A 27,118-nucleotide genomic window follows, 5' to 3' on the forward strand; every position below is an offset into this window, starting at 1 on the left:
GTGAAGTGTATTCTCGCTTAACTCAATACGGTTCGTATAGTTCTAAGGAGCACTAATCATACTGAGCATGCTCCTTAGAACTATACGAGCCGTTTTGCGCCTGCGCAGTACACTCGTTCATGAAGAAAGCGTAGCAAAGAGGATTCATTTTCAAAGAAAAGGGCATACCTGAGATTATGAGGAGGCGGAACACAGGCCATGACAATGCAGTGCTCGGAGCACAAGGGTAGTGCCTCCTGTGCTCTGTGAGTTGAATTTGCATATCAGTAAAAACATTTTATTCACTAATGGCAGACAGGAACAGAAGAAGGAAGGTAGGACTAGAAGGAATAGCCTTTCTAAATGCTATTCTAACATGTGCTATTGAAAAATGCATAGCTCTAATGATAGATTCCCTTTAATGAATTAGGTGTATAGTTTGTTGCCTATTTACTTTTACATGAAGTCAGTCACTAGCTATAAGGCATTATGGATGTGAGTTTATGATGCCTCTCGTCCATAGAGATTGAGGTGCGCACATCAATTGCATACAGCTTGTACTGGTCATACAATTCCTAATATAATATACTCTGAATTAAAAGAACAGACGTTTATGTCAGATTCCTCTTTACACACAAACCAAGATTTCCTGAATGATTTATGTTGGTTTCTGGTGCACTTGAAGAATAGGTGTTTTAAGATTTTTGTGTGTCTTTTTCTTTGTAATATTATACAGTGCTTTTATATTATGTTTGTGAATCATATTAACTAGCATATTATTTTCTACGTTTTGCGTCTCTCCATTGTGTGAATCCTTTTTACGCCATTACTTTTGCTTGTTTGCTTTGTAGGATCAGACTGATGAGAAGGCATTGATTGCTAAATTACACCAGCAGATTGTGGCTCTCCAAATCAGTGAGTCAACAGCCGTAGCAAAGTTAGAAGCCATCACATCCAAACTACAGAAAACAGAGGCCTACAGCTTACGCTTGGAACAGAAGCTAGATGACAAAGAGCAGGCCCTGTATTATGCCCGGCTAGAAGGAAGGAACCGGGCTAAACACCTCCGTCATACCATTCAGACCTTGAGGCGACAGTTTAGTGGGGCTCTTCCATTACCCCAGCAGGAAAAATTTTCAAAGACATTGATGGAACTTCAGACTGACAAGCTAAAGACAGGTCAGGAAATGCAACAGGTTCAACAACAACGCAGAGATGCAGAAACCCATGCCCTCGAACTACAGCTGAAACTGAAGGGATTAGAGGAACTCATCAGTACTCTTAAAGATGCTAGAGGAGCTCAGAAGGTTGGTCAGATTTTATTCACTATAAGGGTATTATTTTTAAGCACTATAGTAATAGAGTTTTTGGAGATGATTTTGGAGCAGTTTCTGTCTCAAAGTCGGCTTCAAAAAACGCCTAAAATCTTCCTCCAGTTCAGACAGTGAAAGATTTTTTTTTTTTCAGAAAAAAATAAGCATTCTGCCCTGTCTTCAGGTGGATTTCATACAAATGAGTGGGGGGCATAAAAAAACTCTCAAGAGGTTTTTAGGCAGTTTGAGGCAGATGTTGCAAAAAGCACTTAAAAAAAAAAAAACCTCTAGAGGGTTCAGGAAACAGAACCCTGTGCAAGGCAAAAAATTCTTCCAAAAATTGCTTTATAAGATTCTTTAAAATCTGCTACAAAAGCCTGAAACACGATTTTTTTTTTTCCTGACAAAAAATGTGCACATATTGTAAGGGTATGTTCACACAGAGGAATTTGATGCGGATTTGGGGGCATATTTCGGCCCCAAACCTGGAGCAAATTGCTCCTGGGATCCACCTCCCATTGTTTTCAATGGGAGGCAGAGATCGCAGCAGGATGTGGAAAAAAGGATCGTCTTGCTCGATCTTGCTGCAGATTCCACGACTGATTCAGCCACGGAGTCCACAGCTCAAGACTCCCTGCTGATTGGACTCATTCATCTAGGGTTATCACTGGTTGAAGTAGATCTGCATATACTCATAGCTCTCATCTCAACCAGCGTGAAGTGAACACATCGGCAATGATTTCTTATTCTCTTCTCCCTGTAACTTAAGATAACCCCCTGAGTTTATATCCCCCACACCAGCCATTATCAGTTAGAGAGCATACTTGCCATATAACTCCTTAGTTGCTGCAGGCTTTACAGAAAATAATGGTTTTACAAAAAAAAAAAAAAAAAGAAGCAAATATATATACTTTTTTTTTTTTTTTTTTTTTTTTTTAGATTGTCAGTGAAAAAAATAAACACATAATTGGTATTGTTATATCCGTCACAACCCATAAAATTAAATTAGTAAGTTATTTATTCTACATGAAAAACACCATAAAGCTTAAAATTCTGATTTGATATTTTCTGCTAAAATCTGGTTGAAAAGACTTACCCCTATACTGTACCAATAAGAACTAAAAAATACATGCTGCTAAAACAAGCCCTTACACAGCCATGTTGATGGAACAAATTGGATTTTTGTGCAAAAGTATCATAATAAAAAAACTATACAAATTTGGTATATTCATAATTATAGTTTCCATAAAATATCATTACCATAGTAGCACATCATTAAAGGATCTTACTATATTTAGAGCTTGTGTTAACACAAAACACTAGGAAATATTTAACTAACAATTTTTGCAAAGTGGCGTAATTTTATTTTTATTCTAGATGCACTGGAGAAACAAAAATAGCAGTGAATGACATGTTTACTAGAGTTTTCCATGTCCCCTAAATGTGATTCTTTAGAATAATGGTGGTGATCAGTTCTAGGTATGACCCGTATGTTCTTGTTGCAGTACACCAAAGTCTTATGTGGGTAATGCTGGACAATTGTAAAAAGAATATTTCTTATGGGTTATGATAGAATTTTAGAATTATGTGGAGTGTAGACATTGGTAGGATGGTGTATCCATAAATTCTGCAGTATCAAAGTAAAGTATTTCTCCTTACAGTAAGACTTAAGATGCGTACCACATGTACCTCCAGTCATAGCACTTTACCAAAGCTACAAATTCTGTGCGATAAAACCTTAATAGAAAGCAGGTGTAATTCCAAGAAGAGCACGTCATGTTAAGGATCACCTTGTTCCTAGTAAATTGAAACCTGATAACGTATAGTTCACATAGTGTATATTTCATTAACTCTTTACAGATTGTGCTGTTCATTTGTGTTCACAGCGTACTAATGTTTTTTTCCCCTGTAACACTCATGTATAGTAAAAAATACCTCAACTAGCTTGGACAATTTGCAACGTTGAAGGTGGCTAAATGTTAAGAATCAGAATCTGTTTTTAGGCTGAAGCCCCACGTAGCGTGCCGTAGTAAAAAAGGGCTACGAAAAAAAAAACGGTTTCCTCTGCAGATTTTCTGCTTTAACCAGTAACGACGGGGTCTAAAAATGTCTTCTGGACCAGGCCTCATTTTTCAAAACTGACATATGGCAATAACTTTATATGGCAATAATTTTGAGACTCTATAACCTACACAAGTGATTTTGAGATTTTTTTTTTCATGACATTGTACTTCATGTTAGTGGTAAACACTGATCAATATTTTTGTATTTATTTATAAAAAAATTAGAAAATTTAATGGAAATTTGGGAGAAAATAAATAGCAATTTTCAAATTCTGAAATGCTCTGCTTTTCAGACAGTCCTACCACCCAAATATACTAAGAATTATTATCCACCATATCTCTGCTTTATAATGGCATCATCTTTTAATTGTCCTTTAACATATTTTGGATATTATAAAGTATAACAGCGATTTTCCAGATTTACCAGAAAATTTCTCAAACACATTTTTGTTAGGGACCTCTTCAGTTCTGAAGAGGATTGTAAAGGTCTACATATTAGAAACCTCCATAAATCATCCTATTTTTAAAACTGCACCCCTCAAAAAATTCTAAACCGCGTTTGGGAAGTGTTTTAAACCTTTTACATGGATTCTATCATTAAAATGCTATTTTTTGTCCCTAACACTTAGGAATAGCCTTAAGAAAGGCTATTCTTCTCCTAACTTTAGATGTCTTCTCCGCACTGCTGTTCAGTAGAAATCCCGGTTTTCTTACGTACGCAAATGAGTTCTCTCACAGCACTGGGGGCGGTCCCCAGCACTCAAACAGCACTAGGGGGCGTCCCCAATACTGTGAGAGAAATTTCCAGTGGCGCGTCCATCTTTGTCTGGAATGGCCTCTCTCCACGTCTTCTTCAGGCGCTGGGGTAAAACTTCTACACATGCGCAGTCGGCTCTGCCATCGAGCCTCAGGCAGAGCCGACTGCACATGCCCGCGGCCATTTTTTTTGAGTCCACGAGCGTAAGCCCATGTGCATCTTCTGCCTGTCCACGGCGAAACAGTTTTTTATAGATATAGATAGATATATAATACAGTTGGGGGAATTAATGGAATTGATGTGGCAAAATAAAAGCCGTGCCGTGAATGGTTCCTATGAGCAACAAAAGACATTCCCTCTTTAAGACCATTCGTATAAATTTGCAGAAGTTACTAAAGCAAAACTGTTAATAAACTTATCTTGTGAATGCCACATGTTCAGCCGGCTAGACCTGAAATATCATTAGTCTGTCCCTGAACCTCAGTCATTATAATGGTATAGCCGTATATATTACTTTTCAAGTTTTGCTAAGAACTTTGACTTTTTCTAGTTTTATTAAGTATTCTGTTCTTTCATAATAGGGGAAAAATCCAGTATTGCCTTCAGTGTATGTCTTTATTCCCCACAAGAGCTCACAGCAAAATTGTCACGCCAAGATGTTTTCATTTATCAATATGTACTGTCACTTTGATTTATGAGTTGTGCTACTTTTATGCTACAACTTGCTTAGTTCATCTCAAAATGTATCCTTTAGGATCCAAGAAAATGTAATAAAACTATCTAAATGAACTATTTGTAGGTAACAGAATGGCACCAGAAAATGGAAGAAACGCGTCTCCAGGACATGAAATTGACCCGTGAGTTAAACCAGAAGAAGGAAGAGATTAAGTATTTGAGTAACATCATTTCTGAACAGGAACGCACAGTCAATAATCTGGAAGAAGAACTTGTACAGCAATGCAAAGTTAGTATTACAGGGTTCTTTGACCTAGGAGTGTGATGATGGGCAGGTTTTAACTGGATTATGGGGATAACGTCCATCCTTAGGGAGAGACCACCTTTTCAGGTGTATGGAGACTTATACAGCCATAGTTGCTCCACTGCAAGGGAACATGAGAGGAATATGCAAATCTGTCTCCCAAGATGTAAACAGGGAGACAGTGCCTCTGTTATGCCGCCCTCTATGGGAAGCACCCTGAACATCATGTCCGACTTTCCCAGAAGTCTTTACAGCATAATGCGGGGTTATAACCAAATCAATTTCTCAGCTACGGATGGCACCGTTTCTGTCTGGTTGGACTTCGTCAGCGCAGCCTAGAGGGAATTGATTTGGTAGAAGTGAGAGGCTGTGAGACAAGATTATGGGGATAACGTCCATCTTTAGGGAGAGACCGCCTCAAAACTGGTGAGACAAAAAATGTCCACAATCCACTGCCAATAAACATTAAAATCACAGTGGACAAATTGTCTGATCTGTAAACCACAAAAAAGACCCCTTAAATGTCTATGATGGTCGGACAGATCATAATTTCTCTCAATGGATAGTATGGGTGGTAACATGAAGAATGGTTTTTGTATCCCCAGCGGAGATTGCTGGAGGCTAAGCAAAGGGAGAAATAATAGTAATAAGCTGTGCTCTTTCTTCCTGATGTCACTTGCAGTTTCACAGCCTTCCAACACTCTCCCCTACTCACATACATACAAAAGTAAAAACTTTTTGTCTTGCTTCTCTAGTATTGCTTTAAGAGTTTCAACCCTGGAACCATTTGAAAGCTAAAATTCAGAGTTTTATCATGATACCAAGATGCCATGATATTACACAGTCCATTTAACCTGTTAATGATCATGCTTCATACATACAGCACGAGCTCCTGGTTTTAAACCTGGGACATTGAAAACGTTCAAAGTCTCTGCAAAATGGTTTGCCTGGATATCAAGCCAAGCACCCTAGAGCTTTTTTTATTACTTGTTTTTTTTTTGTTCTTGTGTGCACAGTGTTCAGTAACTGCTGTATAGAATAGAAGTAACGATAGCATTGTCTTACTTCATGAACCACAGGGTCTCCTCTTCATGTAGCTTATTAGGTGCATCCAGGATATTGGGGATTATGAACGTTTGTTCCTTTTTGCTCAGTATTTTTTCCTCTCTTGCAGAATCTTAGATGTTATAGGTGATCTTTACAATATGTGTATTGTATTATACCTTAATAATCAGTGCAAGTGTAATGACAGACATTTTTATAATTGTAGCCTGGATTTATCTATAAATAATATTCTTTATGGGACACTCTCTTAAGTAGTGGATCCACAGTTGATATGATAGCCAAGCAGAGCTATACTGGTGACACACTAAGCCCATTCAAAGTGGCAAACAGCGGTGTATAAATTGTAAATGTACATTTCTTAGGTTAACAAGAGCTTGGCTGCCTTGGCATGTGATTTCTTTCAACTCAAGACTTGGAGAGTGAATTAAAGCTTGTAGTAATTTGATGACTTGATAATGATCTGTTGTAAGTCATAAATCACGCCTTTCACATGTTTCTTTTATAGTTTCATGAGGAACGTCAAATGTCCTGGGATCAGAGAGAAGTAGAACTGGAACGCCAGCTAGATATATATGAGCAGCAGCAACATGACGTCCTCAGCACTGCTCGGAAGGTAAATGCATTGACTTGTGATGGGTTATTATGTAATGTTTAGCAACATAAATACAGTATTATCAAAATCTTTCTATCCTAGTTTGAAGAGGCCACAGGTGATGTTCCAGATTCCAGTCTACCACTACCTCAGCAACTTGACCAAGCACTGCGCAAAATAAAAGAGAATGTGAAGACCATTTTGGAAACCAAAGCTATTTGCAGGACAGTGGAAGAGGTCAGTGTACGCGTTCATAGTTTACATCTCAATACCTTTAAGGACTAGTTCACACGGGGGCAAGGAGGCGGATTTTGACAGCGGATTTCGCCTCCAAATCCGCCTCCATACAATGGTGGTCTATGGAGACCAGTAGTGTTCTTTTTTCCGTTAGTCGAATATTTAGAAGAGGACCGGAATACAGATAGGATCACCGCGCTCAGTAGATGAGTTAAAAGTGCTTTATTTCGATAGAAGAAACACAACGCGTTTCGGGCATCTGTGCCCTTTCTCAAGTGTATATACTTCTACTGATCCTCCTGAGCTACATCCTGTATTTCTTTTTCGCTTATCTTTGGCTCCAACACTGTGCAGCAGTCTGGCCTTTGAAGTGGGTAAAGCCACTTCCATATTCCACTTCCATATTCCACTTCCACTACACAATATGGAAGTGGCTTTACCCACTTCAAAGGCCAGACTGCTGCACAGTGTTGGAGCCAAAGATAAGCGAAAAAGAAATACAGGATGTAGCTCAGGAGGATCAGTAGAAGTATATACACTTGAGAAAGGGCACAGATGCCCGAAACGCGTTGTGTTTCTTCTATCGAAATAAAGCACTTTTAACTCATCTACTGAGCGTGGTGATCCTATCTGTATTCCGGTCCTCTTCTAAATATTCGACTGACACCAAGGGTGGTACAGGATCCTGCAGTCTCATTACCCCGGGCGAGAACCCCCCTCATTAAGTGGTTCAAAAGCCTATAAATGCGGTTGTGGTCACAACCATCCAAGGTGAGAAGTTATCTTACCAGCTCTTTTCGAATTACTATACAGTACTTCACTATATGCAGCTCGGCGCTGTTTTTTGTTTTTGTCTCATATATACTTTTTCCGTTAGTGGCATGTTGCCGCTAGCAGAAAAAATAAGCATGCTACCCTTTTTTGAGGCGGACTCCGTGTGAACGAGCCCTTAGTTTTTAAAGAAAAGAATTTACAGGTTGCTGCTATAATGTATGTTTTTATTTTCCATAGAAACTTAAAGAGAAGGAATCTCTGCTGTGGACAGCCGAGCAAAATGTTTTGAGCAGAGATAAAGTAATAAATGAATTGAGAATTCGCCTTCCCGCGGTTGTAGACAGGGAAAAGCTAATGTCGGAGTTTAACCAAAAAGAAGAAGATTCAGAGTTGCGACAAGCTTTAAAAGTTGCTTATCAGACAATTGAGAATATGCAAGCTCGACTTACTCAAAAAGAAGAAGTTCTGAAAAAATACCAGAATCGCTTGGCTAAGGCAAGAGAGGTATGATAAAGATAACCAGGGTCTTCAATTTGTGTGACCTGGAATTATATTGAATACTGTAGTGCATGAGTAGTTGCTCTCCTCTTGCATCACTTGTGTATACATAATAGAGACATGCATTTGTAGTGAGTCTTATATTCACGAAAGGAAATTATTTGGCTTTTGCTATCTAGAACTGTGATAAGCAGTGGTTTCATGAGTGTGGATCCAACCTAGCAGCCTTCAGATGCACAGCATATTGATAAAATAGGACAGACATTGTGTAGAGTGTGTCCAAGATATATGTTAAAGAGGACCTCATGCACTTTTGGTTTTATATAACGCTCAAAAGCAGACGCTGCACCCCAGGGCTGGATATATCAGTGCGGTTAGTTTCAGCACCGATCTCTGTCCGCCGTCAGAAGGGCATTCCTGACAGTATAGCTTGGCTGTGAGGAGCGACCCCCTAACTGTACTCATCCACAGCCCTGTACTGTCAGAGAGTGTGTTCCTTACCACCCAGCGATGACGCTGAGCTGTGAGGAAGGCCTTCCCTCCCAGTACAAGTCTATGGACCAGTACTGTTGGGGAGGGGGCGTTCCTTACAGCTCGGCTAGATTGTCAGGAATGCCCTTCTGACAGTGGGCAGAGATCGGTGCTGAAACTAAGGGCACCAATATCTCCAGCCCTGGGGCACATAACAGGAAAATCGACAGTATGCTGAATTCAGCGCACTGTCTGCTTTCTAGCGGTGTATAAAACCACATGTGCAGGAGGATGTGAAAGGTCCTCTGTAAACAGATTCCCAAAGGAGTCCATAGATGCTTTTGTTAAAAAAACCAAAACATGAAATCTACTTTAATTTCCCCCCAGTGCACTGGAAGCTTCTGTAGAAAGTAGTGCAGTCTCTTGTGCAACTCCATGCAGTTCCAAAAAAAAAAAGGCTTGTATGACCTCCGTTATTAGCCTATTGGTCCATTTATTGTATATGCCAGATGCTTTCCTGTTGTATAAATTAAATGCATACAGTAGACGCTCATTTGTATGGTAATAGAAATTGAAGCTGAATTTAAAAAAAAAAAAAAAATTCTAGAAAATATTATTTTGCTAACATTTTAGTTGTGCTGGCCAATTAATCATAAAGTAACCAAAATCAAAAGTCAGATGAATTAATCAATGTGAAGATGGTATTATCAATTCTTTTGCATCCATGCTATTCAGTCTTACCTTTTCTATGGCTAAAGATGTCACTAACTGGATGCCATCCACGCTTTCCAATCAGGTTTGCTGGTATATAAAATTCGGTGACCTGGTATATAAATAGGGCGTGTAGTATATAAAAAGGGGAATGTCCTAAAAAAAAAAAAAAGGTTCATTAATTGTAATTGAAATAAAATGGTCAATTAGTTGTGATTTTGATATAGATCTTAATTTCCCCGACCCTAAGTTTTAGGATGTTTCTTTAAAACATATAAAGTACAAGTTGTATTTTTTTTTTAATAATCTCTGTCTCTAGAGAAAGCATATGATAGCTCATCTATTATACATTAAAGCAGAACGCCAAATATATTGGAAAGTATCCAGAAAAATACAGGATACAAGCTGGCTCAATATACTGTGAAAATTGCAGCTGCTCTACATACACTATTAACTAGTGCGGCTTGGTCTAAGCAGCTGTCACACACTTTAAATATTCACTGTGATAAATGTATTAATAAGCTGGGCTGATCACTTGGGACTCCAGTAATACAGCATTGTGACACTTTAGTAAAGAGAAGGCCTTATCTGTTACTGGCGTAGTTTGAAAGTCAATTTCCATGCCATTGTAAAGCTCTTTGGATGAGAGATTGACAAGCCCTTGTTCCTTGGAGACGTCTTACAGGAAGAAGTGCAGCCACAACAGGAAACATTTTCACGTATACAATTTACTGAGCCTCACTTCTACCTAAGCAGCAAAATCTAAATGTATATTAATTCATTAATAATATTTCTTGTAAGGCACCATTTATTACAGAGTGTTATACGTATAAACTATGATAAACAACAGTCTTCGGTACATAACGTGAGAAAAAAGTGCAATAAACATGAGCGCAATGAAAGACAAAATAGTACAGAAATAGAGAGGTGACCCTGTCCGTGAGGGTTTACAAGATTATGTATGGAATACGATATGCTTCATAATTAAAAGTCAGTTTCTAGCCCTCTAGGACTAAATATTGTAGGTCTCACTGGAGAGTCGGATTAGTAACCACATCCAAGTGTCCTTGTGAGAGCCACATTTACCAGACATTTATGGCATACAGTGTGCAGCTTACTGTTCCTGTAATGTCTATTCACTTCTGTGGAAGTTATAAAAACCATACAGTTCTACTATCTTTGACCGACAGTACAACCAGGGTGACGTAGGTTGGAGTTTGGAGATGCAGGTACCAACGGTCATACAGCATCTATCAACATTTGTGGTATGTTCTAAAGATGTCTATCATAGTATAACCCATCTGCTAACAGTAAATTGAAAAGCTCAAATGAAGAGACTTAAGGAGGGGGGGTTATACCATCTCAAGGATCCTATCTATACTGGTAGCTTAGGTAAATTGAAGCCTTTTTCTAAATATATTGCTTTAGAAATTCTGCTTTGTTTGCCTGCTATGTGACCTTATTCCTTCCATTGTTTACACAGTGTTGCTATAACCACAGACCTGGGACATAGGACAAGTGACCTTACTTACTCAGTGTCAGCAGGGCAATCTGTTCAGATAATTGCGCTTTGCTGATAAAGCCGAGTATCTTATTTCTCTATGTAAACACACAGAATCTGCAGATTATCTGAGCTGCAGACGTGTTTCTCTCGTTCAGCAGGAGGGAGGGAGAGAAATACAGGAAGTAAGAAGCAGACATTGTATACAGCCTGGCTGAAAGTCTAAGATGGGAGAACCCCTTTAAAACCTGTTAACAACTAAGTCTATGTTCACACAGTCTTCTTTTCCGATTTTTGGTCGGATTCATCATAGAATCCGAAAAGGATCCGAAATTGTTTTAAGCAAAAGACATAAAGACAGCAGTGTGATCTTTAGTCTAAGTCTTCTCACAGCTGAGAGTTGCTACAATTGCATCTAATCTAGACAATGCTCTGTGAACTGAACAATTGAGATTTCTGGCTGATACATTTTACCTATTTGATGCATAGGGAGGAACTGAGCTGGTTTTATTGCAGTCCGTGAAAAGGATGAAACCTCTCCTCCACCATTTGACTCCTTTTACAGGTGTCTCAGCCAGTCAGGATATACAGTAACTTAGAGAACCTAGAGCGGTTTTCAAGGTTATTTCCACTGTGTGCTATAGCAGATGTTCAGCCATTTCCTGTATAGCAGATTTATAGATTCTCCCACTTTAAGGGGTATCTTGATAAACGATACCCTTTTAGGTGTCAGTAGGGGTCACTAGATAAAATTGGAAGAATCTCCACTGTTTCAGGTATTAGACTTGTTTTGTAAGAACGTTTCATGATATAATGATTTGTAAAATCAGAAACTAGAAGTTATTTTACTGCTAATTATGTCTATTTCCTATCTGCAGAATAGGAGTTTAAATGCCTGGGGAATATTTACTAAGAAAAAAATATACACACAAAAATATATATAAAACTAACCAATTTTATTAATGCAAAAATAAAATCACAACACAAATGACATAACATAATACACATATAACAGGGCGGGCATAATAACCAAATACCAGAAAATACCTGACCTCAGGTGGTTAGGGATACGATACTGAGGGGGTGGAAAAGTATAATGCAATGGTGATGAATTGCAATACACAATAGAGGCAGTATAGTACAATGATGGTAAGTTGTAATACACAATAGGGGTAATTAAATATCCATATAAAGGCATGAAAGGAAATATAATAAATAATGTTGCTAGACAAACAAATAGGTGTAAAATCCTTCAAAACCGTGCCATGTAACCAAACCCTAATGTGATTAAATCACATGAACAAATCCCCCTTCAGTAGTATACCATACCGCCTGTGGTGTGAAACGCCCGATGCGCGTTTCTTCCAAACAGATGGACTTTGTCAAGGGACTTGTGGACTTGACAAAGTCCATCTGTTTGGACGAAACGCGCGTTGGGCGTTTCACACCACAGGCGGTATGGTATACTACTGAAGGAAGATTTGTTTATGTGATTTAATTACATTGGGGTTTGGTTACATGGCACGGTTTTTAAGGATTTTTACACTTATTTGTTTGTTTAGAAACATTATTTGGTATATTTCCTTTCATGCCTTCATATGGATATTTAATTACCCCTATTGTGTATTACAACTTACCATCATTGTTCTATACTGCCTCTATTGTGTATTGCAATTCATCACCATTGCATTATACTTCTCCACCCCTCAGTATTGTATCCCTAACCACCTGAGGTCAGATATTTTCTGGTATTTGGTTATTATGCCGCACCCCTCCCCCCTGTTATATGTGTATTATGTTATGTCATTTGTGTTGTGATTTTGATTTTATTTTTGCATTTATAAAATTGGTTAGTTTTATATATATATATATATATATATATATATATATATATATATATATATATTGTGTGTATATTTTTTCTTAGTATATTTATTATTCAATTACACACAATAGCATGTTATTTTGCTTTTTTAGTTTATTGCCTGGGGAATATGCAAATCTGTTTCCCAGGATGTAATTGGGAAAACAGTGCCTCTGTACGCTGCCTCTTAGGACAGCCCGCTTTAACTTCATGTATGGCTTTCTCAATAAGCCTAATAACATGATGCGGGTTTATTGTCAAACCAGTATATCCATTCCAAAAGGAACAGAATCCCAGCTGTGGACAGCGCTGTTTTGATCTGGTTGGATCTCATCAGCACAGCGTAGCGAAACTGGTTTGGCTGGGTGAGAGACTTTAGACCAGGGTCAGGGGATAATAACACTCCTTGAGGAGTGGGCACCTTTGCAGGCATATGGAGACTTACAAAGCCATTTTCACTCCACTGGGGAATTATGGGGAATATGCAAATCTGTTTCCAAGGATGTAATTAGGAAAACAGTGCCTCTGTACGCTGCCTCTTAGGACAGTCCCCTTAACATCATGCATGACTTTCAATAAGCCAAATAACATGATGCGGGGATTATTGTCAAATCAGTATATCCATTCCAAAAGGAAGAGAATGTCAGCTGTGGACAGCGCTGCCTGGTCATTGGGATTTAACTGCTGGGATGCCATTTACTTTCTGGGACTAATGGAGATAGCCCAGTACAGCACCCGCGCCCATTCACATATCGATTTTGGGGACTGGTCTCTTGATCGATAGGGAGCTAGCACCCATCATAGACCTCTACATCACACTTCACTTCCAAATCTTTATCCGTTTCGAGTTCTTTCAGGATTTATTGGCATAGTCCTTACTTTTGTCATGTGACTTATGGTTGATAGTACTAGGAGCTGTACTATTACACTGTTATTTTATGACTCTTTTATGCTGATGAAAGTCTCTTTATTTTCTTTGGATAATATTGTGTTTTTCTGACGTCTTCACAATCACCTGCTGTCATATGAATAGGAAATGTTCTGAGATCTATATAAAGACGATAAATAAACCCTGACTGCGAATTACAAGTAACCATAGAGACACAGCGAGTAAACACTTAAGTGTGAAGAGCGGTTCATCAGTTACAGTCTCATTAGTTTGGCAGTGCAGGGATCTCACACTTCTAGCAGGGCCATGTAAGCTTCCGCAGTACACAACCTCTAGATTTCCCTGATTGTCTTATTTTTAGCATCTTTTATGGATTATTTCGTGTAATTTCTGCTTATTATCTCTCATAAGCTCAGCTGAGCAGTTCAGTCACTCGGAAGTAAGAAGTATTGTATTTCTTAATGTCTTTAAAGTGTTTTAGTGTCTGACACGCAATAGACCAATATATGCGTCTTTGTTCCAGGAGCAGCAAGAGAGCTCAAGAAAGCATGCCGAGAACCTCAGAGTGCTCCATCAGAAGCTGGATCTACATTCAGATGCCTCAATTACAAAATTTAAGGAAGCCGCTCTGGTTCGTGATCTTATTAAAAACTGACGTTCTTGTGCTAATTGATCATACAGTACTGTGCAAAAGTTTTAGGCAAGTGCAGCAAAGTAAGATCCTTTCAGCAAGGTAATTGTTAATTGCAAAATTGAGTGAAGGGACAAACACGAAATCTAAATCACATCAATATTTGGGGTGACCACCCCTTTGCCTTTAAAACAACATCAACTCTACTAGGTACACTTTCGCACAGATTTTGAAAGATCTCAGAAGGGAAGTTGTTCTAGACATCTTTGAGAATTAACCATAGATCTCCTGTGGATATAGGTTTTCTCAAATCTTTCTGTCTCGAAGTAATCTTAGACAGTCTCAATCATGTTGAGATCAGGGCTCTCTGGGGGCCATGTTATCACTTCCAGGACACCTCTGTTTTTATGCTGAAGAAGGTTTTTAAAGACATTGGTTCTTACACCTTTTTTCCACATCTGCCTAAAACATTTGTGTAGTACTGTGTCTGAATTAGTTACCCCCCTGTACTATTCTTATTGTTATACAGCTAAATGAAAGTCTAGTGCCTCCTTTACCTTTAAAAATGTATATATAGTTGGGGCAACACAGTGGTGCAGTGGTTAGCACGGCAGCCTTGCAGCGCTGGAGCTCAAATCCCGCCAGGAACAACATCTGCATGGAGTTTATATGTTCTCCCCGTGTTTGCATGGATTTCCTCCCTTTCTACAAAAAAACCCATACTGATAGGAAAAAAAAAGTACATTGTGATGGGGCTCACAATCTACATAAAAAAAAGAAATGTATATATAGTTAAGCTCAATGACACAGTTTTATTGTTCGCTTGCAGTTAATGTCAATTACTAATCTTTTCTTCGAATAACTAACATTCCTTCGAGTATGTTCACACTGAGTTTTTTTGCAGGCTGATTTTGAGGCAGAATTTGCCTAAAAAAAACACCTCCCATTCATTTCAATGGGAGTCAGTAGCAGTTTTGTCATCTAGCTGATTTTTTTCAGGTATAGGGAAAAAAATAGCAACATGAACTATCGTCAGGGAAATTCCACTTTGAAAGACCCATTGAAATCAATGGGAAGAGGAAACACTGAGACCTGTTTTTTTACGTGTTTTTTTAATGCATTTTTTTACACAGTTTTAGCAAAAACCACAACAAAAACCAAATGGTTTTTTAGGCTAAAGCCCCATGTAGCATCCTGTGGCAAAAAAGCACTGCGGGAAAAAACATGGCGGCAACGCATTTGCGAGTTTCTGCTTCCATTTCTGTAGGTATAATTGACATGCTGCGATTTCCAAAACTGCATTGTTTTTGGAAATCGCAGTGTGTTCGCAGTGCATATTTTCCTGTATTTTACAGTGACTGTTTACGCCACATGGGGCCCTGGCCTCAAAGGGAAGTTTTCAGGTCCATACGGTGTGCTGGACCAAAAATAGTGACAAAAACGCATCATATTAAAAAAAAAAAGTGTCAAAAAATGTTTCCTGATTCCTAAGGCTCTATTCACACAGGCCGTCTTTTCCTATAGAACTCTATGTAAACGTTTTATGACGGCCGTAAAAGACACACAAATTACACACAAATGACGCCTGGCGTTACTCTGTGTGAATGGAGCCTAAAACAGATTTTTTCAGCTTGCACAAAACTCTGTGGGTATATACCCTTAGGCCCGTTTCACATCAGCATTTGGGTTCCCGTTCAGGGAGTCTGCTTGGGGACCCCTAGAATGGAAACCTCTAGACATTAAAAAGGGCTTAGTTTAGAAACCACACGGACCCCATAGACTATAATGAGGTCCATGTGGTTTACGCTTGGTTTACGCACGATACATGTGGAGAGAAAAGTGCTGCTTGCAGTGTCCTTCCATCGACTGCTAGCCGCTTTGTTTGCAGTAGTGAATGAGAAACTTGGACTGCTACAAACTGGGGACTTCATCTTTACTGATGAATCCAGATTTTGTTTGGTATCTGAAGACAGTCAGGTTTGCATCTTGCAGTTATTCTATTATTCCTACAAGAAATTTCGAAACAAATTGACAAATATTTGTTACCAGTTGTGGTTGTGACCCTACTCACTCTGACATTGTCCCATCATTGCTGGCAGGGTCAGAGTGTATAGTGACATGGCTCTTTCACAAAGGACATGGACAATTTATTAATACATTTCTAGGAGGAATAACTGAAAAACAACACAACCCAGTGTTAGAAAAAGACATTGCTCTACAATGGTGACTTCATGGGTTATATACTAAAACCAATAAGTCAGGAAAGATGGTGGGTCCTTCTTAATATAGTAACATGTCACTACTAGCAGAAGGCCATCGGTATATATAAATATATCAGAGCTAAATGACTGTAAACTGACCATCCCTGTGCAACCTTATAGGAGTTGATGAAGAAACCCACTCTGGAAGTCCCATCAAGTTCACATTTAATGCGTTTGGCGGAGATGGAGCAGACAGTAGCTGAACAAGACAATTCATTGTCTGCTCTTTCCAACAAACTGAAGAACGTCACAGCGGAACTGGAGAGGCAGAAGCAAAGTCACCTGGCCAAAATGAGTGAGCTGGAAAACAGCAAAGCCAGGTAGATTTCATTTTCATCTTCTAGTCACTGTTTTATTAGATAATTGAGTTTATATCATCTTTATATCAGATCAGATTATTCATTAATAAATGTCACCCACTGTAGGGTAATTGCCCATATTAATCTCCCTTCTGCTAAAGAGCTTATATTGTCATTGCTGTAGTCGTCGCTCCTTTCATAAGGTTGAGGGGTCCTGATTAGAGATGAGCGAGTAGTATTCAATCGAATATTGAATACCATTATAGTCTATGGGAGAAAACGGGAATGTTGTTCCGGTTTCCATGGAAATCAACGTTCGAACACATTGGATCCTCCAAGTTCAGGAAGTAGCAGGACGAGGAGCACGAGGAGGTTTTTGAAATGAATTCAATGGAATTTTCCTGCGCGGTATTCGACCGATACGAGTATTTGATTGAATAGTATTATTCGACTGAATACTATTCGCTCATCTCTAGACCTGATATCGCCACTTCTTCGGTCTTTGCATGTAGCTAAAAAAAAAGAAAGCCCTATTTTTGAACTCTGCATGACTCGCCAGTTCCATTGACTTGTATTGACATGAGCTACATAGAAGTCTATTGAGAAGTCCAAAATGCTCAGTAGAGGATAGATAGGAAAGTGCAGGAAAATGATTTTTAAAACAAAAACTAAGCGATTAACTATCTTTTTGTGATGACGCTGAGCAGTGAGGAACACCTCCCCTACTCCTGACAGTACTTGTCCATAGACGAGGACTGGGGGGGTGTTCCTCACCTCTCAGCGTCATGGCTGGGTGGTATAGAGCGCCACCTCTCACAGTACAGCGCTATAGACGCTACTGTGAGGAGGGGCATTCCTGACTGACTGTATTACAACACATGTGCCCCGAGGACGTGAAAGGTCCTCTTTAAAGGGTTTTCCGAAATTTGATGTTAAAGGCCTGTCCTTAGGATACAGCCATTCATACTAAATCGTGTGACTTGTGACACCATCGCTTCATCTGTCTCATTATTTAGTAGACACAGCGCTGTACATTTTATAGCAGATATGCCTGGTACTGCAGCGATTAAAGTAAATGAGTCTGCGGTATCAGGGAAAGGCTCTGCATGTAGTATATAAGAAACAATAAAGGAGATTCTGTAGTGACCTGAGCATAGGCTGACAGTAGTGGTCCTGGGCGTCAAGCCCAACCAGGCTGATATTGATGGCTTATCAAGACCATCAGTGTAAAAGAGCCAAAAACATCTCTTCATTTGTCATACTTTTACAATTTGTTCTTTTCTTTTATCAAATATAGCATATATGCCTATGCAAAGCTGAGGCAAAACATGTTGCTAGTGTTTCTTAAAGAACAAGGATTACATGAACTGTTTGTACATTTTATTATACTGAGCAGGAATTGCATGTAGTGTTTCTGTCTTTCCATGTGTACTTTGATAATGGAATGAATAACTGTCTGGTTAGGACGTAAGCGGTCATTCCTGTACTCTTCAGTACACACTTGCGGTAATGAGGTGTTTGGTGAATACTTTAGTAATCCCCTGGTATACGTAATTTGCTGGAGTTTATTTCTTTCTGGCTAGTATAACACTTTGTTAGGACCATTTCCAAGAAACCATTTTTCTATTGTGTGATTAAACTGCTAGGGACACGAGAATTCATCATGCGAATAAGCCCAGAGAGAGTAAAGCAAGGTAAATTAGCTGAAGAGTGCCACGCAGAGCCCATGACCCCACTTTATTCGGCTTTCTTTGCTGATAGCTTAAACGTGACTGGAACTCTTGGGGCTGCTTCTGCATGTTACAAATGAGGAAACCATTGCTTTCATTTTATCTTCTCCTAGACCACCTAATGCTCTGCGGGATATCATTAATAACTTTCCAGCTTTACTCGCTCTGGACATCTTTTTTGTTCATTCATGTATTATGTCTTCTTATCTAAAATAAAGTAAAAGGGAAATAATAAATGAGTGTCCCGGGATGGATCCATAATAACATTTATATGTTCCTGTTAAGTACAGTGAAGTTCATGAATAGGAATTGCTCTTGTTATGAGGGCGAGCTATTGTTAGTGTGGTACAGAAGCCATGGGGAACCAAATTGCTCAGTAACTTCCCAATTAGCTTGACTACAGATACAGGTTACTGCATATACCTTCTAAAGGCTCCTCTTAACCCTATAAGAACAGTCCTAGATTGATATATAAAACGCACTAACCTTCACTAACCTAATACATCATCAATAGAGTGTACGTACATGAAAAGTAACACTATATCCAGACCTTAAATAATGCTTATTTTGCAATTTTTAAGTTTTCTCCTTTGCTCGCTTTATCTGTACAACAAAAGCCTATTCACGTTAGTGTTGTAAAATACTTTAAGGACAGAGCTGCAGAGATCCAATATGTTCCTGCTACAGCAGGGGTGCCCAATACATCGATCGCGATCTACCGGTCAATCGCGAAGGACGTATGTGTCGATCGCGGGATGCAGCCAGGGATCCCCGGTGTCTGCTTGTTCACAGCGCAGGCTGAGAATCATCTCTAGACACTGGCAGGCCGGGGGCTTGCACTCGTTCGCAGTCAGGGCTGCGGCGGCCCCTCCTGCAAGTGTCCGGAGATGACTCTCAGCCTGCGCTGTGAACAAGCACTTTGGACACTTGCAGGTCGGGCAGCAGCAGCTCCAGGGGATGACTCGCTCCCCGCTCTTAGGGATGAAGGGAGCCGGGGTGCTGGTTGTTCACAGCACAGGCTGAGAGTCATCTCCAGACACTTGCAGGCGGGGCCGCCGCAGCCCTGACTGCGAACGAGTGCAAGGTTTCGGCCTGCCAGTGTCCAGAGATGATTCTCGGCCTGCGCTGTGAACAAGCAGACACTGGAGAGCTGTCTCCTGCTTTCACGCTCCGCCCCGCCCACAAGAAGTGGGTAGTAGATCTTATCCCTTGGTCAGTTTATAAAGTAGCTCACATGCTGAAAAAGTGTGAGCACCCCTATGCTACAGAGTAGAAGAAATACAAAATAATACTAAGGGGGAGTTTACACGGAGTAACGTGCCGCGTGATGTGGCACGTATACGACGTGTGAGACTTTGAGCTCCATATACGCTCCCATTGATTTCAATGGGAGCCGGGATTGTATACGCCGCGTTAAAAAAGCGCTGCAGGAAAAATCACGGTGGCAACGCATCACCGGTTTTCCTGCAGCGCTTTTCACAGAAAGTTTGCAAAGGTTTCCTCTGCAAATTTTCTGCTTCAATTTTACCTATATGGAAGCCGCTGGCATTTGTATTCAGTGTATCCGCTGTGTGTATTTTACCACACCATGGGGATGGGATTTGCTAGAATTCTGTCCACTACACAGTGACTGTAAAACACTAATTTTTTTTCTACGGTGTTTCCACTGCAGGCAAACCGTGGAGTTTACATCACGCGTGGCCCTGGCCTAAAAGTGATAAAGAACTTGACTCCTAAATGCATATGGCCTGGAGAACACAAAGTACCTCCGTACAAACTATCTGCACCACCATTGGAATAAATATACTTTCGATGTATACCAGTGGGCTATTGTATCAAGAACTGGAAATATGAGCTAAGATAGAATAGAAGCATAACGCTAATCTGAATGGTGAGGTCAGTGTGATATCCTGCCTGATGCACACATTTGTTCTATTTACTTTTTTCAGCCCTCTTCTTTCAAAAGTTGTGTCCTCAAATAGTCATTATTTCAGAGATCGGATACGGGAAGAGAGCTGGTTCTCTTGACATGCATAGGAAGCGCATCATGACTTTTTTGGCCTCTCTAGGTTACCATAGTTTATGCAGTCCATGATCTTGTATGATACATAGAGTGGAGCACTAAATCACGAAATCAGCCACCATCTGGGGCGACAACTCCACAGTTTAATCTTGCAGCTTGTGGATTGAACTTTCCCAGGACTCTGAAATCTAATGACAATTTGAGGACACAACTTTTCAAAGAAGGGGACTGAAAACTAAGTGAGACTGATGTGCACATCAGGCGGGATATAATACTGACATCACCATTCAGGATAGTGTTATGCCTATGCTCCATCTTGGCTGATTTTACCAGTCCTTGATTCAGTAATGGGACATATACTCATTCCAATGGGGGTGCAGTTAGTTTGTGCAGGGGTACCTGCTGTTTTCTTCAGGTAATGTGCATTTAAGAGCTGAAGTGCAAGTTTTTTTTAATCACTTTTAGTAATTTGCATTTCTTCCTGAGCTGGTTGGAAGAGACTATCTGTGAACTAGCGGAGACTAGTGAATAGTTAACATAACCTTTGCATAACAGGGTAGTTATGGGCAAGTGTGTATGTTGCCTGTTGACTCTTGAGAATAAGCTGAGGTATGTGTGTGTGTGTATAAGAGGGATAATATTATATCTGGAGTTTAATACTTGCAATCTAAATTTACCAGTTTTCCTGCTCAGCAGGATCCACCTTTATCAGTTTTTCCTGAGCTAGCGGGTACAGACTGTCTTCTATGATGCCTCCTATACACTGCACAGTGAAGACAATGTTCTGTTCCTTTTAACTTTCTATCAGGTACACACACAGAAGCAACATCAGCATGGATGACTTAATTCAGGATTACTAAGTAGTCTAGATGTGAATCCAGCACAGTGGTGAGATGTGACATTCTCAGTCTGCATTTGCTTTCGCCTTGCCCCCTTTTTAATAGACTTCTATGAGCTTGTCTTATATTCACTTATACAATTGATATATGTGAAACTGGTTGAAATGACGGTGCCTGTTTACATTTCCTATAGATACCTTGCTATATTACTGGACCAGTTTCTTTTGAAGGTGTATATTTGGGCTTATATAGTGTTAGCATATACTGCAGCTTAAAATGGATGTACCGTATATACTCAAGTATAAGCCGAGTTGTAAGTCAAGTTGTTTGTTTCCCTTGTGAGCAGCATTGCATGAAACAAGATTGGTTTTATTCACTGCCAGCAAACAGTGATCTTGATAATCATAAGGGAAAATATATATTGGAAATTGGAAGTCTATTTCTTCCTTCAATGACTAAGTCTTTTCTATAAACCAAAAACTCCTGTGTGTATTTCTGTGCATGAATACATTTACATTTACACACTATGAACATTGGTTAAATGTGCAAATATTATATGGTGAGTTACAGATGTGCCTCAGTAAATTTGCATTATGAAATATTTTCAGGAGAGAATTGGCATGTGCTGGTGGCTGGTGTATCCAAGGCATGAATAAAGACCTCCAGCACTTTACATTCATTTATTTTTATTTGTCCTAGGCTTGAAGAAAATTATATTTTAGAAGTGAAGAAACAGAAGAGTGAAGCAGAAGAGCTGAGAGTTCGCCTCTCGGAGATGGAAAAGGAAATTAATTATCTTAATACTGAACTTGAGGTGCAGAAAGAAGCAAACACCAGAGCTCCTACAGCAACTATGAAGAATCTAGTGGAACGTCTGAAAAGCCAAGTAGCTCACAAGGAAAAGCAGCAAAAGGTATTATCTAACACATGAAAAAATTGGTCTGTGTATTAGTAAGATAAATTCCTGAAATAATCTACATAAAAGATGAGACTTGGGGCCACTTTGTTTTTATTTTTGGAAACTAAAATGTAACTGTAAAATATACCGCCTTGTTATACTGTAGGAGTATGTACCTCCGATTTCTGTACAGTGCTCTCTTGGAGGCTGTCATATACAGTATTGTTCACACATGTACAGACATAGCATGCAATGTTAAAGTAATAGGAGAACAAAACAGTTAACCCTTCTCAAATGTTAAGAATTTGGAAAATTAAAGCCAAATTCACGGAGGGGTTTTTAGGACTCCTCAGAATCCAGTCCAAAAAAAACAACTAGTCGCGACTGGATGCCGGTGCAGTGCATACAGTGCACCGGCATCCAGTCGTGGCATTCCGCTCCAGATTAAGCCCAAATGAATGGCCCTAGTTGGGAGGGAATGTCGCGCCGTGGATGCCGCCTCAAGAAAGGACATGTTGCGTCTTTTTTCCATGAGCGAACAAACCGCTTGCGGAAAAAAGGAATCCATTGAATTCAATGGGAGGTGGTTTTTTGAGCCGGATTCTGACGCTGATTCCGTGTCAGAATCCGGCCCAAAAAACCCAATGTGAACCCGGCTTAAAACCTCTTCTCTACATTTTATGGATAACCCAACTTGAGTTGGCTTGAAGGAGGAGTTGGAGGTCAAGGTTTCTGTAGATTCTGACTGCTTTTTGAGACTTTGTGCTCCTACAGCTGTGTGCATTGGAGATTTGCTTCTGCCTGTTCCAAAAATGCCAACCTTATTCTGCATTACAGCTCCATTTTCATGAAAATCAGCATTTTATTCTTATACAAATTAGCTGAAAGGGCTTTGGGGCTTTTCTTCTCCTTCTGGGGCTTCATTCTGTGTTCTAGACAATCGTTCCTTAATGCCACCTAGCAGTTAGATAGGGCCCTTATCTAGAGTGGAGAGCAAAGCCCCAGCAGGCGGAAAAAAGCCCCTAAAGCCCTTTTCAGCTAATTTGTATAAGAGTAAAATATTTAATTTTTGTGAAATTGAAGCTGCCGTGCACAATAACAAAGGCATGATTAGCCGCCCCTTAAGGTGGTCTCATTACAGTCTTTGGTTTTTACAAAGTTTGTGTTTTTAAACTTTGGTGTTTTTAAATCTTATAGTCAGATGTTTCTATGGTTACCAATGTACAATTAAAAGCATTTCATAAGTTTTTGAGTTTGTTTTTTTTTTACACTTTTATTGACAAATATATCAAGTTTCTGGAAAGACTCTATAGTTAGTGTTGACCCTTATTTTGCAATCCACCCTGACATACCAAATATCAGCTTCCGGGCTGAATTCTGGCTGATGGAAACCTATTCTTACTCAATTAGGGCTTGGAATTTATCACAATTTCTGTCTTTCTCTTTGTCCACCCACTTTCTGAGGATTGACCACAGGTTCTCAACGGAAGATCTGGGAAATTTCCTGGCCATTGACCAATGACTGTTCATTCAAATAGCATTGTTCCTCACTAAATTGCGTCTGGACAATAGGGAGAACTACTGAAAGTTGTTTAGGTACTATTCTTTATCCACAGCGTTGTTCTTAGTCAATTGAGAACATACTCCCTTGGATGAAAAGCATGCATGAATCATTTCGGGATACTTTACTGTTGGCATGACACAGGACTCGTGGTAGCAGTCACCTTTTCTTCTCCAAATAGTGTGAAGGGAGCTTTATCAGAGAAACTACCTGCCATCCAACCCCTGTACTTCCTGCAGAATGTCAGTCTCTCTTTGATTCTTTTTTTATGGAGAGAAGTGGCTTCTGGAAGAATGATTGTCCATAAAGGAAAAGGTGAGCTCTACCATGAATCCTATATAATGCTAACAGTATAGCAACTCAAGACCATTCAGTCATGGGATTACTTTTCATGCCACTCACAATTTTGTCTAAGAACACTGCAATGAATAAGGAATGGTATGTATGGCTTGATCGGGCACCAAAAGTAACAAGTAAGTACCTGCAAGGAAATCCCAGATCCCCAGATTTCAATCCCATTGAGAACCTGTGGCCAATACTCAACAAGTAAGTGAATAAACAAACAACTTATGATAAATTCCAAGCAGCGTTTATGTTTATGCCATCAGTCAGGATTTGGCCCAAAAGCTGATATCTAGCAAGCCAGGGTGAGATGCAGAAGACTTCAAAAATAAGTGTCAACACAGAAAATATTGAGTCTTTGCATAAATCTGATGTATTTGTCAATAAAAGTGTAAAAGAAATATATAAAATGCTTATAATTGTACATTATTATACTATCAAAACATCTGACTAAAGATCTAAAACCCTGAAGCAGCTAACTTTGTGAAAACCAATTATAGTGAATCCCATCCACACATTGCGGAAAAATACGTGCAGCAGACACGCTCAGGTTTCCAAAACCGTCACAGTTTTGGAAATCACAGCATGACAATTAAACACTGGTGGTCTCCCTATAGGTATAATGGAAGCAGAGTCCACAGAGGTTTTCTGTGTGCAGAGGATTTAGTTTCTGTGAAATTTGCTGTGGGAAAAAACGCAGATTGTTGCGGCCTCGTTTTTTTTCCCAGTGCTTTTGTGCTGTGGCCCATTACGTGAATCCCTATTAAAAAAACAAACAAAAACAAAACCTTACAGAGAACACTTTTTGCCTAGTTCTGCTGCCTTATTGCTAACAGATTCAGCTATAGCATGGACTATGCAGCCTAGATAGAATGTGGACAATGATGTAGATGCTGATTTTTGTGCACGCAGTGGATGTGATTTTGCAAGACTGGCATTTCCTTCTTCATTCTTGACCCCCCCCCCCCCCCTCCCCCTGCACTGGAATGAGACGTGCCTAATTTCTTAAGAGACATAGCCTTCTAATTTAATGAGGTGCATCTTCTGCCCTCTGTCCATCAGAGGGCAGAAGATGGGCTAGGCGCTTCAATTTACAATAGTTTATTTCTGGAAACGTGGCAAAAAGTCACAAATGTTCACACAAAATAATTGCATTGTATCAAAGATTGCAACTATTTGACAATTCCGTATGCCATTTTCGGGCATACACATGATAATAAATCCCATCATTATCAGTATGTCAGCCTGGCACATACAAAGGATTGTCAAGGTCACACTAGAGCAGAACCGACTTGTGATCTGTAACTTCAAGCAGCGATGACATCTATCTTAACATTTCCCATGTATTCTAAATATCCTCTATATATTACTTCTGGTAGCCCTCCTAGCTTGATTGGGGTCTAGTGTTAAGTGTTCTCTATGACCTGTTCTTAAGATTGCTCCTTTTATTGCAGCAATTCTTTGTATGGTAATGATGACACATCTCCAGAACCAGAAAACCATTTTGCTGAATGTACCTTATTGTTCTTTCCAGGCTTTAAGTAAAGCTCTGCTCGCTCTCAGGTCAGAAATGACCGCTCATGCTGAACAGCAGATTATTTCTGCCGCCGCACAAAAGGAAGAAAACTTCAACATTCAGCAGATTGTTGATAGACAGACCAAGGATCTAAAGGTGAGAATGTGACATTCAACTTCACAATTTTTTTTCTATGTACTTGGTGGCCTTAGGATATAGTTATCTCACAGATTCTGCCATATGTACAGATATATATATATATAACTAGAGGGAGGACCCGGCTTCGCACGGGTATATTACATTTTATGTTTGTGTAGTGGCCCCATAAGAAATGTCCAATTTTGCACTGGTGTATTTTGTATGTGGTTTGTGTGTATGTCCATAAGCGTCAGGTGATTGTGTGTATCTCATTTTGGATATCAGTGAAAAACCTGTGATCATTTGTTATGGATACCTGGAGTAAAGCTGTATCTAATCTTTCCCCGTGTAGTACTGTGTTTAGACGCAAGTATCTAATCCTTGTTGGTGTGGTACTGTGTGCAGATGCACATATCTAATCCTCCGGCGTGTGGTACTGTGTGCAGATGTGTGTATCTAATCCTCCCCCGTGTGGCATTGTGTGAAGATACACGTATCTAATCCTCCGGTTAATGAAACTGTGTGCAGACGTGCATATCTAATCTTACGGCATGTGGTATTATGTGCAGATGCGCGTATCTAATCCTCTGGCATGTGGTACTGTGTGCAGACAGGTGTATCTAATCCTCTGGCGTGAGGTACTGTGTGCAGATGCACGTATCTAATCCTCCCCCGAGTGGTACTGTGTGCTGAGACGCGTATCTAATTATCTGGCATGTGGTACTGTGTGCAGAAGCATGTATCTAATCCTCCAAAGTGTGGTACTGTGTTCAGACGCACGTATCTAATCCTCCCCTGTGTGGTATTGTGTGAAGAGGTGCGTATCTAATCCTACGGCATGTGGAACTGTGTGTAGACGCGCGTATCTAATCCTACGGCATGTGGTACTGTGTGAAGACGCGTGTATCTAATCCTCCCTGTGTGGTACTGTGTGCTGAGACGTGTATGTAATTCTCTGGCTTGTGGTACTGTGTGCAGAGGCATGTATCTAATCCTCCAAAGTGTGGTACTGTGTGCAGACACACGTATCTAATCCCCCCCTGTGTGGTATTGTGTGAAGAGGCGCGTATCTAATCCTACGACATGTGGAACTGTGTGTAGATGCACGTATCTAATCCTACGTCATGTGGTACTGTGTGCAGATGTGCATATCTTATGCTCTGGTGTGTGGAACTGTGTGCAGATGC

General features: G+C 39.8%; 1 protein-coding gene across 1 annotated transcript in view; it reads left to right on the top strand.

Moving 5' to 3' along the window:
• Positions 1 to 27,118, top strand: part of CEP290 (centrosomal protein 290) — a 116,598-nt gene that overhangs the window by 58,911 nt on the left and 30,569 nt on the right. Inside the window, exons 31-39 of the mRNA XM_075274540.1 lie at positions 831 to 1,286; positions 4,912 to 5,076; positions 6,662 to 6,769; positions 6,851 to 6,985; positions 7,997 to 8,263; positions 14,217 to 14,324; positions 16,706 to 16,905; positions 22,176 to 22,389; positions 25,812 to 25,949. Of these exons, the coding sequence (XP_075130641.1) occupies positions 831 to 1,286; positions 4,912 to 5,076; positions 6,662 to 6,769; positions 6,851 to 6,985; positions 7,997 to 8,263; positions 14,217 to 14,324; positions 16,706 to 16,905; positions 22,176 to 22,389; positions 25,812 to 25,949 (1,791 nt within the window). The remainder of the gene's footprint in view (positions 1 to 830; positions 1,287 to 4,911; positions 5,077 to 6,661; positions 6,770 to 6,850; positions 6,986 to 7,996; positions 8,264 to 14,216; positions 14,325 to 16,705; positions 16,906 to 22,175; positions 22,390 to 25,811; positions 25,950 to 27,118) is intronic.

Source organism: Leptodactylus fuscus, chromosome 5, assembly GCF_031893055.1.
Source record: "Leptodactylus fuscus isolate aLepFus1 chromosome 5, aLepFus1.hap2, whole genome shotgun sequence".
NCBI lineage: Eukaryota > Metazoa > Chordata > Amphibia > Anura > Leptodactylidae > Leptodactylus > Leptodactylus fuscus.